The 13,198-nt window shown below is 38.9% G+C and overlaps 1 protein-coding gene across 6 annotated transcripts in view; it reads left to right on the forward strand.

Annotated features, from left to right (window-relative positions):
* Positions 1–13,198, forward strand: part of SENP6 (SUMO1/sentrin specific peptidase 6) — a 108,042-nt gene that overhangs the window by 56,481 nt on the left and 38,363 nt on the right. For 4 of the 6 annotated variants that reach the window (XM_015569432.1, XM_015569431.1, XM_015569433.1 and 1 more), the window contains 4 exons: positions 2,548–2,839; positions 8,020–8,249; positions 11,938–11,958; positions 12,555–12,725. In XM_015569432.1, coding sequence (XP_015424918.1) covers positions 2,548–2,839; positions 8,020–8,249; positions 11,938–11,958; positions 12,555–12,725 — 714 coding nt within the window. The remainder of the gene's footprint in view (positions 1–2,547; positions 2,840–8,019; positions 8,250–11,937; positions 11,959–12,554; positions 12,726–13,198) is intronic. The other 2 variants (XM_015569437.1, XM_015569434.1) reach the window with 2 other exon arrangements.

The following is a 13,198-nucleotide window of genomic DNA, read 5'->3' on the forward strand; positions in this document are numbered from 1 at the left end:
TGATCTTCAAGTCATATGGAAAGAAATATACGTTAACCCGAATTTACCACACTCGCAAAATCGCACACAGCCAACCATACACCCAGTATGGTATCGCGATTCGCGATTTTGTGCTATCATACTGGGTGTATGGTCGGCTGTGTGCGATTTTGCAAGTGTGGTAAAATCGCATAACAGCAAAATCGCATAACAGCCGAGCATACACCCAGCAGCGCGCTGCTGATGTGAACGGTATGTGGAATGAAGTGGGCGGGCATCGGGAGGCCACTGTGGCACGGGGCAAGCACTATGGGCAGTCTTTCTGAAGTGTACCTGGCGTATAAGACGACCCCCCACTTGGAGGCATATTTTTCAGGGCCAAAAAATCGTCTTATACGCCGGCAAATACGGTATAATATATCTTGATAATGACCATCTCATTCTATCATTTCATTGTCACAACATATATTTGTTCACTTAATTTCCTTTGATATGAGGCTCAAAGTATTAAAATATTTTTCTTTTATACTGAGTATTTCTCTTACAAAAAAATATCAAATGGATAGTTGCCAGAGTGTAAGGATAAGGAGGGATGGGTGAAAACAGTAAAGGGGAATGTAGTTGATAATGTGATAAGTTGGCATGGTGACAGATTACTACTAGAATTAGTGTGATGATCACATTGTAAGTATCTCAATGTCAAATCACTATATTGTACACCTGAAACTGATACAATATTGAATATCAGTTATATTTAAATTTAAAATAACAATCCTATATAATAAAAGCCTAATATGCAAATTGTCCCCTTTGGTGATTGTTCGATCAGGAGTGCAGAACATGACAAGTGTTGGCAACATGGCGCTGACAGTGGGCGCTCAGTTGCTGGGCACCCTCCAGGAGCTCACCCCACACCCATGCAGCCTCTTCTGGGTGAGCTGGGCTAAAGCCACTGGGACTGCAAGGGCCAGTTGGGCTCCTGGTTGGTTCACGCAGGAGCTGGTCTGTGAGGCCGGCCGGGAGAAAGCATGCTGCCCGCTTGGCTTCCAGGATGACCACACTGTGCCCCGGTCCGCAGCATCCAGCCACTGCATCTCTGCATCTCTGTGTGGAGACTCTGGAGCTGTGACGCATGCAGGTGGGGGCCCAGGTGCCCAGGTGTTGCCCAGGGCCCAGAGGTCAGCAGAGACCTGCCCTTCTAAGACAGACGCTTGCACTTTGATCGCCGGCCAGGTCTAGGGACTGCACCTTCGTGCAAGGGGCCTTTAGTACAGTATAAATACATATAATATACAAAAAATAATTATTAATCTAAATTATATGTTACAAAATTTGATAAGTAATTATTTGGCGTAAAGTTATTGGAAATGCATCTTTTAATTAGAGCCATTGACTTTTTCTCTATTACTTCATGTCTCCATGGATAAATATATGTTATATACTGAGACTTGATTCAACATCTATTCCTGTTTCCTTCTTACAGATGTAAATGCTGAGGTAATAAGTACATAAATAAGTTTCACAAAAATAAGTACATGACTATGGAAAGAATTATATTATAGTACTATCACTCAATACCTTGAACTTCTAATTTATATGCCCCAAATCACATGATACTCTGTCAGAAAACATTTTTAATGATACCACAATTGTAACATAGATTAAACCTTCATTAAAATATTTTGGTAGCACTGACGTAGAAATCAATTGTCTTGCAAATTTTTGTTAAGCAATACTTATAACTTATTTTTTTTCAACATTTAAAGTTGTCCTTCGGTTTGATTTAATAGTTTTTATACCCCAGGAAATACACCATTTGTGATATTTTAAATGGAAGATAGGTTTAGCTTTTTATTTAAATGTTTTTATTGATTTCTTGCATACCCTCTACTAAGGATCAAACCCGCAACCCAGGCATGTGCCCTAAGTGGGAATTGAACCGTGACTTCCTGGTTCATGGGTCAATGCTTAACCACTGAGCACACCGACTGGGCTAGCATTCTTATTTTGAAGAGAAGAGTAGTTGTGGTAGGAGATTCCTTGACATAGCATAATCATGTTGGATTTTTATAAAGGTTATATGTAGAAATTGTGAAACTAGATATTGATCCCCTTAACACATTAAGCAACAAGCCTGTTTTTTCTTTCTTTCCATTTAGCCCGTGATATCCAATTTCACCAATATGCTGGCAGCACCAGTGACTGACTGGTCCAGATTGAAAGTATAGTGTCAGTCACTGGTGACAGACATGGAACTTAATGTGTTAAGACTATTTATGCCTTGTATGCTGGAGTGAAGGGTTCAAAAATTCCTTCAGCATTCTGCTGCTAAATTCTAACTAATATGACATATTCAGATTTTTGTGGTAGCCATGGTGATGATCATGGGAAGTGAGAGTTAATTTTGAAATATTGTATATATTTTGTTCCATGATGTTGAAATAAAATGCCAAAGTCTTTTATTTTTTTGGAACCTAAGTTTTCTGAACAGATGAATATTGTCCAACATGTGTCAAGAAAAAGAAATTCAGACCAAATGTCAAAGTATGTGATATTCTTTTTCCTAAGGATTTGCCCAGAAGTTGCAGACAAGCTATAACTTTGAATGAATCAACTGGTCCATTACTGAGAACATCAAATCATCAGAATTCTGGAGGACAGAAGTCACAAAACACAGCATTAACACCCAACAAGTTTTATGGCAACAGTGTGGGAAAGGTTCCAATTGATATTATTGTAAACTGTGATAGACAGAATTATTTACAGACTAATGGGAAAGTCGTTTTACCTAGGGCAAAAGGAGCCAAGACCACAAATCTAAAAGAAAGGAAAATAAGCCTGTCAGGCCTAAATGATCCAAGTAAGTGTTTTACTCCCTTTGGTATTGCTTATATCAGTCCAACATTGTAAAGTGAACATGAGTATATTCGAGAAGTATAGTTTTGTGTCAGTTATGTACTATTTTTTGGGTAGACGATTAAAATTGTACTCATAGTTAGCAAATAATAACTCATCTGAACCTATACATCATAAACTAGAGTCCCGGTGCACAGATTTGTGCACCGTGGGGTCCCTTGGCCTGGCCTGCGGGTATCAGTGGACCTCCACACCACCACAGCCTGGCCTTACGTGCCACCTTTGTCGTGCTCTAGTCTGCTGTCAGCATCGATCCCGCACAGTATGAAGTAGTGCACGAAAAGACAGGCAGCCATGGAGGACCCCGGGCTGGTCACCATGCTGCTCCCGCTCATCCTGGCCCCGCTATGCTTACCGCCACCGCTTGGGTATATATATGGGGAGTGTCCGCGGGAGAGGCTTGTGCCACTGCAGCTGTGCTCACCAGCCATATACCCAGCGTCTGGCACCCATTGGTCAGCTGAGCGGCACGCCCGCTGAGGGAGCGCACTTACCTCCAGGGTGCAGCTCCTGCATTGAGCATTTGCCCTCGCTGTGGCTGCAGCTAGGCTTGGCTTCTCTACTCCAGCCGCAACAGCAAGGCTTGGCTTCTCTGCTCCAGTTGCAGCGGAGAAGCCAAGCCTCTTCAGTCTTCAATTGTCTTCAGTCTTTGCTCCATGCCTGTGTATGCAAATTAACCGCCTTCTTTGTTGGGTTAATTTGCATACTCATCCTGATTGGTGGGTGTAGTGGAGTGACACCAATTTGCATGTTTCTCTTATTAGTGTAGACTAGAGGCCCTGTGCACAAAATTTATGCACTTTAGCTGGGGTCCCTCAGCCAGGCCTGTACTCTCTCTCAACCCAGGAGCCCTCGAGGAATGTCCAACTGCTGTGGAGGTGGCAGGACAGGCTCCCGCCACTGCTGCTGCACTCACCAGCTATTATCCCGGCTTCTGGCTGAGTAGCACTTCCCCTGTGGGAGCGCACTGACCACCAGGGGGCAGCTCCTGAGTTGAGCGGGATCAGGTTGAAAACAGCTCTCCGACATCCCCCAAGGGGTCTTGGATTGTGAGAGGGCGCATGCTAGGCCAAGGGACCCCACCAGTGCCCAATTGGGGTGGGGAGGGACACGGAAGCATGGCCAGCTGAGGAGGGATCACGGGAGGGCTTCAGGGTGTGTCCGGCCCATCTCGCTCATTCCCGATCGGCTGGACTCCAACAGCAAGCTAACCTATTGGTCGTAGGGTTTGCCTCCTGGTGGTCAGTACACATCATAGCAAGTGGTTGAGCCACTTAGCATATCATTAACATACTATACTTTGATTGGTTGAACAGATGACCAGACACTTAGCATATTAGGCTTTTATTATATAGGATACACACACATATGTACTAAAAGCTCAGAACTTGGACAGAGTTCTAGGTCAAATCCAGGTATTCCTAGCTTTCTAACTACAGCCTTGTTAATTTAATCTCTATGACCTGTAAATGGATACATTGCCTTGTTAATCTATACATATAAAAGCCTAAGCGACCTAACAGACCAGTCCACTGGACACTATGACGCGCACTGACCACCAGGGGCAGATGCTCCCACAGCCATCCAGCCCCAATTGGCCCCACCAACCTCTCATGGCCCCTCACCCTGGCCAGCCAGTCCTGATGGCCCCAAGCCCCAGTCAGGGCAGGAGACAACCCCAGTGGGCCCCAATAGCTGGCCAGGCCCCACCCATGCACGAATTCGTGCACTGGGCCTCTACTACTAAATAAAATGACATATAAAGTACCTAGGATAGCCAAATAAAATATTGGACAGATAGAAAGAACTCAGTGAAAATTAGTTTCTTTACCACTTTTGTTTCCCCCTAAATCTTTTTTTCTTCAGACACATGTGCATGTGTGTGTGTGTATATGGAATATAGTCCTGTCATATAATAAATAACAAAAGATTGGAAACATTCAGACTGGTTGAAAAAAACTACAGCATACCTAGTTGTAAAAGGGGAGCAATGACTTAGTACTTTACAGGTGATTTCAAAGTGATTAACCAAATGAATAAAGCAAAGTGAGTATCAATATATAGTATGCTACCCTTTATTTAGGAAGGATGGGAGAATGAATCTAGGTGTTTTGTTTGTTTTTCATGAAAAGGTATATCAGAAATTGAATTTAAAAGTGGTTGGAAGGGGAGGAAGCAGTATGGGAATCAGGGATAGATGCTAGATGTCTACGTATGTACTTGTTTTATAGATTTGACTTTGGAGCCATGTAAACATTTCACATAATTATTAAAGAAAATTAAATTGCAAATATTTAAAATCAAAACCAAAATGAAATAAATGAATGTCATTATATATCTATTGGTCGCTTGAACACATGGAAGAATTATTTCAGATGAATTTAAATTAAAATAATACTGTGGTTTTGCATCCTAATGTGAGATATTTTAAGGTCAAACAAAACTACAAGGAAATCCTAAACGCAGTCACAAATATTGTTACTAATATTGGTATTGGGATTTTTAAACACTTGATAAAGAAAATAAGCCATTGTATGATTGTCTCTAGAAAATAAGATTTTCAGTGTTAGAGAAAAAGGAATATAAAAGTAAAATCAAAGAAATCAGTATCTTGTAACTAAATTTGAATCAGAGATAAAGTGAACTTATTGCATATTTTTTCTTAAATAAGGAAATAAGTATTTCCTAGCTTTACCCACAGAGAATGCCTAGAAATAGTAAGCAACTCTCATGTAGAAACAAACAACACTAGTTCCCATATTTGCATTTTTGAATATCATTTCCCACCAGAGCTCCTCAGAGAAATTGCCTACTCAAGATATTAATAAACCTATATCATCTAGTGATATATGGAAGCTGTCAGAAACTACTATAGACACGTCAAAGGACACAAGAGCTAAAATGAAAGAGCTCCCATTGACTAATGATGGGAATACTAAAAAACTTAATCTGTACCAGTACATTAGCTTATCTCTCAAGAATATATTTTTTAAAAGATACTGTATGATGGCTGTGCAGCCTATATTCTATTGTGATATTATGATAATGTTAATATTTGATTATTTTATGATACATTTTAGTGTTATGCCAGTGTAATATTAAATACTTTTAATATCATTTGAATCTTTTCTAATGTTAATATGTTTAATAATGGTAAAATATGAAGAAAACTCTCACTTATTAGGCAGTTACTATGTATTACAGAGCCAAACTTTAAATAGGAAATGACATTCTGAGGAAGTTTTCAAGATGAGGGGAACTGGAAATTAATAAGGCTAATAAGTTGATGTGTGAAAAAATACAAAATATTTTGTCTGCATCAACCATGTAGGCTGATAACATAAGGAAATACATTCATGTGGTTCTTAGGTTTATTAAACAGTTTACTTTTTAGAGTTTAACCACAACCATGAATTAATTTCATAAAATATAAATTTGTTCCCTTGTGCCAAAAAGAAAAACTAAGTACTTTCCTTGTAAGTATGTGAAAAACAAAGTGTTATATTTAAAAGCGTTTAATATTAATAATAAAAGATATCACTTATCACATGCTTATATTCCCTGCTTTGTGGTAAAGATTTATATGCTAATTTGTTTAATTTAGTTTTCACAATTAAATGAGGCAACCTAGGCTTAAGGAGATGGAGTAAGTAATATATAGAAGTTTATGCATTTTTCAACAGATGATCTTTGTATGCTTTTTCTGTGCCTGGCACTTTTTTAGACTTTTGGAGCATAGTTGTTGTAAATAAGCAAGTGCTCATGTACTTACTTTAGATTGTGTGGTCGAGCAAAAGGTGATTTTTAAGCTAATACTTGATGCCAAAAGTGCATCAAATACTGACAGGAACAAGCTTGTGGGTATTTAAGGAACAGAATAAATGGCTAGTTGGTCTGGAGAATAAAGGAAGAAAAGTGGAATAGTATAAGAAAGTCGGAGAAGTAGTAAAGGGCCAGGTTATGTACATTTATAAACCAGAATAAGGAGTTAGGATTTGACACAAGTGCAATGTGGGCGACTTTGAGGAATTATGATATAGGGATGGTTTTGATAAGATATATATATATATCTTATATATATATATCTCATAACAATTCAGCACGAAGAAATAACGTTGTTACAGCAGCAAGTAAGTATAAACGACTATATTTGTATAATTTGGGAACGAAAATCATATATACACACACACACACACACACACACACACACACACACACACATATATATATATGCCTAAGCAACTGAACTATAATATGACCAGTCGACTGGTCGCTATGTGTATTCCCACATTGGGACCACCGCTCAGCTGACCAGCAGGCACCAGACGTAGGACTCACGGCTGGTCACCACAGCCCAGAGAGCGCTGCAGAGTGGCAGCGAGCCTACCGAGCAGGAGCAGCAGGGCCAGAATGAGCAGGAGCGGTAGGCAGCTTAGAAGTGTTGGTTTAGGCCCAGTCTCCGCATACCCCACTAGTGCATGAATCCATGCACCAAACCTCTAATTTAATAATAAGTACAAGGTATAAGAGTAAATTACCTTCATAATGTCTTTTCTTGCCCATGCTCATTTATTCATAAAGATTAATTGAGGATTAGGCACTGGTCCAAGTTCTTCCAAGGACCAATTAGTGATTTCCTGTATGAGATCAAATTATGTAGTCACATAAAGTTTCACACATATTTAAAATTCATGCTATTTTTGAACAATTTGACACAAGTGCAATGTGGGCGACTTTGAGGAATTATGATATAGGGATGGTTTTGGTAAGATATATACATAAAGTATCTTTATACTTTAGCTTTTGGGAACTTTGAAATGGACCTACTGATTAAACATTTAAACTAGGTGTATGTTTCTTTGTGGGTGATGATGATGGACTATAGAATTAATTTCATACTTCTATGTTATTTAAAAAAAGATGTCAGTTACTATGCTTTATTTTTAAGTGTTTTATAAATTTAACTTTTCACCAGATAGAGTGGATTATATCTTCATTTGTTTTTATTAATCTCAGATCTGGAGGAGATCCAAAGCAGATTTGGTATATTCCCCATTTTGGTAATATATTTATATTTTTAACTGCCAGAAAAGAAATACATGAAGTATTTAACATTTTTTATAGTCATTTTGTCCAGTGATGATGATGATGACAATGACAGGACTAACAGAAGAGAGAGCATATCTCCTCAACCTGCTGACTCAGCATGTTCTTCCCCAGCACCATCCACTGGAAAAGTAGAAGCAGCACTAAGTGAAAATACCGGTAGAGTAGAGCATGAACTAAGAAGCATTCCAGCAGATTCAGAATTAAATACAGTTCCGTTGCCAAGAAAAGCAAGAATGAAAGATCAGGTACTTTTTACATTTATTGATATTTATATACAGATTATGTCTCACCTTTGGGATGGATGTATTTGTTTGGAGGGTAATTTGGCAGTGTTAATAGGAGAAAAAGATGAATTATTCATTATGTGAGGCTTAAAAGGCCACTTGGAAGATTATTTGGAAGAACAACCCTTTAAATCACAGGTTAAAGTGTAAATTCAGCAAGAAGAAATACTGTTCTTACAGCAGCAGTAAGTATAAACAAGTATATTTGTATAATTTGGGAACAGGGAGAAATCATTTTTAACTTGCTTATATTCAACTACATTATTGTTCTACGCTTATAAAATTTTCAAAATGTTCAGATGGAAAAGATAAAAATTATGGCAAATAGACTCAGAGCAATATTTGTAATGCAGATGACATATATTATGTTAATATCTGTAATAGACTAAGAACTCTTAAAGACTGAAGAAAAAAGGAAGTGAAAAAAAGGAATAGACAAAGAAAATTCAGATAATAAGCTACCACATGAAAAGTACAAATAAGTACGTTAAAAATGACTTCTCCCTGTTCCCAAATTATACAAGTATAAAATATACTCATTTATACTTACATGTTGCTGTAACACTAATTTCTTCTTGCTGAATAGATTACACTTTAAGCTGCGATTTAATGGATTGTTCTTCCAAATAATCTTTCAAATGGCATTTTAAGCCCCACTTAATAATCATATTCTAAACCAACTTTCAAAATGAATACAAAATCAGTTAATATAAACTTCTGGCAAGAATCTGAGGAAAAGAGTACTTTTGTAATTTGCTGATGGAAAAGAAAGGTGTTAGGATCTTTGAGGAAAGCAGTGTAAAAAATATCTATTGAAAAATTTTAAATGTATATGGAATGACCAAATAATTCATTCCCTAGACTCAATTTCAAAGGAATCTTTCTGTCCAGTACATAAGAATGTATGTATAAAAATGATTCTTGGCATACAACTGCATACAAAATCATTGCCCATTAATATGGAAATGGATGAAGAATTTATGGTATATCCACATCATGGACTATTGTGCAGTCACTGACAAAAAAAATTAAAACTATATTAATGACTTAAAATTTCTACTTGGTACTGTTAAATGGGAATACCAGGTTGCAGAAATATGTGCATATTTTCTTATTTTTTTAAATTACTTATAAAAAAAGATTTTCAAAAACCTGTAAAAAATTATATATGGGGCCCTGATTTGAAGTGTGCTCCTCCTGTACACCAAAAATATTGCAGGTTCGATCCTCAGTTGGGGAGGGGGGGGCGGTTCAGGTTTTGAACAGCTGATCAATGTTTCTCTCTGTCCCTTTCCACTCTCTCTCTCTAAAAATTTTTTTTTTAAATCAAAATATATCCTTGGGTAAGGATGAAAAAATTATACATGGGTTTATATATACATGTCATGGATTACAGGAATATAGATAAAAATATGGGAACATACATATTTGGTTGTTAAGGTGGAAACCATAAGGAATTAAAATAAAGAGCAATTACAAAGATAAAAGAAAAAATAAGGATTAATATTTTTTAATGTAATCTTGAAGGATGCCTTTCCAAATGTGTCTGCACAAGCAATAATAGCAAATGAAGTGATGAATATATTTGAGTAAATGAAAAATACAGAACAGTGTAGCAAAACATCATAAAAATAATTTGATAGGTAAATGCAAATGAAGAAAAAATAAGGAACTGGGCGACAGTGTGAGTTGGTCCTTTATATATTTTTAATTTCTTTAAAAAAATCAAGAAATAGAAACAAACTATAGAAAAATGACTAATGGAAATGAATAGAGTTCAAACTAGTAGTAAAGTATTGAAAATGAAACTAAAACAATATATTTTGTTAACTGTCAGTGCTGAAACACTTTTCAAGTATAATAGTATCTCATTTTGGATAGTGTTTGGAGGAATGGAGTATTGAGTAGGTAAATTGGTAACATAACTTCTGGAAGGCAATTTGAACTGGAACATTGAACAGTTAGGGTTCCTCAGAGATCTTTTAGAGGCTCCTTGGAAGAGTATGGGCTACCCTAGTTTTAGACTCAGTCTCTACTATGGATTTAGCTGGAGCACTTCTTAAATTATTTATCTACTTACTAGAGGCCTGGTGCACGAAATTTGTGCATGGGGCGGGGGGCCCCTCTCAGCGTAGCCTGCATCCTCTACAATCTGGGACCCCTCTCACAATCCGGGACTCCTGGCTCCTAACCGCTCACCTGCCTGATTGCCCCTAACTGCTTCTGCCTGCTGGCCTGCTTGCCCCTAACTGCCCTCCCCTGCAGCCCTGGTCCCCCCATCTGCCCTCCCCTGCCAGCCTGGTCATACCCAATTGCCCTCCCCTGTCTGTCCAATTGCCCCCAACTGCCCTCCCCTGTCTGCCCAATTGCCCACAACTGCCTTCCCCTGCCAGTCATCGTGTGGCAGCCATTTTGTGACAACATGATGGTGGCTATCTTGTGGTGCATCATGCATGATACCACCTAGGCTTTTATTATATAGAATTGTTGAGCTAAATAGCATGTCATTTGAAGAAATAATTCTAAAGCTAAAAAGAGTTTTTAAATCTATATTATATGTTACTATTAATATGTGGGAAAATATTTATAATAAATCTGTTAATAAGACTGAAAGAGCAGTTTACAGGAAAAAATGTGTGTGCATCACATTTTTTATTTTTTTTTCCTGTGACATAGATCACAGAAATGTCTCTATAGGAATAATGAGAATAGTGCTTATCTCTACGCATTGAACATTTTTCCCTCTTGTTTTTTTTTTTATCAGGATAATGTTTTATTCTTGTGATGATAATAAAGTTTTTAATATAACTAATTACTTTAAATTTAAATTATACTTATGCTAAAAGCCTGGTGCGTGAAATCGTGCATGGGTGGGGCCTCTCTGGGTGGCCTGTGGAGATCAGGCCAAAACCCGCAGTCCAAAAGCGGCCTGCTGCTCCTGCTCATCCTGGTCAAACTGTGTCTTCGTGGGCTTGCTCCCAATCAGTCCCAATCAGGAGAGGCCCGCACTGCCACAGCAGCATTCACCATCCATGAGCCCTTTGTCTGGCATCCTCTTGGAGTGATCTTTGGAACGGGCTGAAATCCGCTCTCTAACATTCCCCAAGGGGCCCTGGATTGCGAGAGGTTTCAGGCCAGGCTGAGGGACCCCACCAGTGCACGATTGGGCCTGGGAGGGACTGCAGAAGGGCTCCAGGGTGTGTCTGGCCCATTCACTCAGTCCCAGTTGGCCGGACTCCAGCAGCAAGCTAACCTACCAGTTGGAGCATCTGCCCCCTGGTGGTCAGTGCAAGTCATAGCGAGCAGTTGAGAGGCCTTAGCATATCATTAGCATACTAAACTTTGATTGGTTGAAAAGTGGACCAGTCACCGAACAACTGGACACTTAGCATATTAGATTTTTATTATATAGGATAAATATTTTATGCCCTGGCCGGTGTCACTCAATGGTTAGAGAGTTGGCCTGAGCACTGAAGGTCTTGGATTTGATTTCTGGTCAAGGGTACATGCCTGCGTTGTGGGTTTGCTCCCCACCCCAGGGCGTACGCCAGAGGCAACTAGTTGCTGTGTCTCACATCAGTGTTTTTCTCTTCTCTTGCTCTCTCCCTCCTTTTCTTCTTCCGTTCCTCCCTTCCACTCTCTGGAAAAGCAATGGGAAAAATATCCTCAGGTGAGGATTAACCAATATATATCTATTTAATAAATCAACTAGTTAAAGTTTAATGTATAAAGAAGCATCCTTTATTAATGCAAATAGCCATACCCTTAAATCACCTGTTTGCTAAAGAATTGTTGATTTAACCCCAAGTTCTACAACCACTACTACTGTTACTAGCTAACTTATCGAGTATTTTACTGTGCATGAAACACTGTGCTAAGCTGTTTATAGGCCTTAGCTCATTTGAGTAGATACTCTTCATATTTTACAATTTAGGAAACCAAAACTTAGGGAGTTATTAAGTTTCCAAAATCAGATTAAAAGATGTGTGGCTGTGATTTGAAACCAAGCAGTCTTATTCCCAGAACACCATTTTTCACTGTTGTGCTATTCTTTTAATGTAATAACTAGATAAAGTATAGCTATATAACATTGAAGAGTTTATTATTATATAAAATCAAAATTTTTACTTCATCTGACACTGCTGAAGTAAAATTAATCTTATGATTTGATAATTACATTTCTCATATTGGGTCTTCTGCATATATATACTTGGTTCAAAGCCTTGTTTTAGTACTTTATTAAGTGAAAATTTTTTTCTTTTTCAGTTTGGTAATTCTATTATCAACACACCTCTAAAACGTCGCAAGGTGATTGCTCAAGAAACGTTAGTTGATCCTGTATCTTTAAGCTGCCCAAGTTCCTATGGCAGTGTCATTTTAAACTGTCGAAGTATACGAGTAGGGACGCTCTTTCGGCTATTAGTAGAACCTGTAATTGTAAGTACATTCTTCTGTTTTCATTGTACCAACTATAAGATTCATAATTTTGTGGCTAAGGCTAATAAGTAATACTTTAAAATATGTGAGTTAAAATACTTGATAGAATATTAAATTATTTTAAGACTAGAGGCCCGGTGCACAAAAATTTGTGCACTTGCGGGGGAGGTCCCTCAGCCCGGCCCGCAGTCTGGGACCCCTTGGGAGATAACGACCTGCTGGCTTAGGCCTGTTCCCTGGTGGCAGAGGGCAGGCCCAATCCCTAGGTGCAGCCCCTGGTCGGGCTCAGAGCAGGGCTGATCAGGGGGTTGGGGAGCTCCCCCCTGTCATGCACAGAGCAGGGTCAATCAGGGGGTTGGGGAGCTCCCCTCTGTCACGCACAGAGCAGGGCCCATCAGGGGGTTGGGGAGCTCCCCCCTGTCATGCACAGAGCAGGGCCGATCAGGGGGGTGAGAAGCTCACCCCTGTCACTC

Source organism: Myotis davidii, unplaced genomic scaffold (assembly GCF_000327345.1).
Source record: "Myotis davidii unplaced genomic scaffold, ASM32734v1 scaffold104, whole genome shotgun sequence".
NCBI classification, from domain to species: Eukaryota; Metazoa; Chordata; class Mammalia; order Chiroptera; family Vespertilionidae; genus Myotis; species Myotis davidii.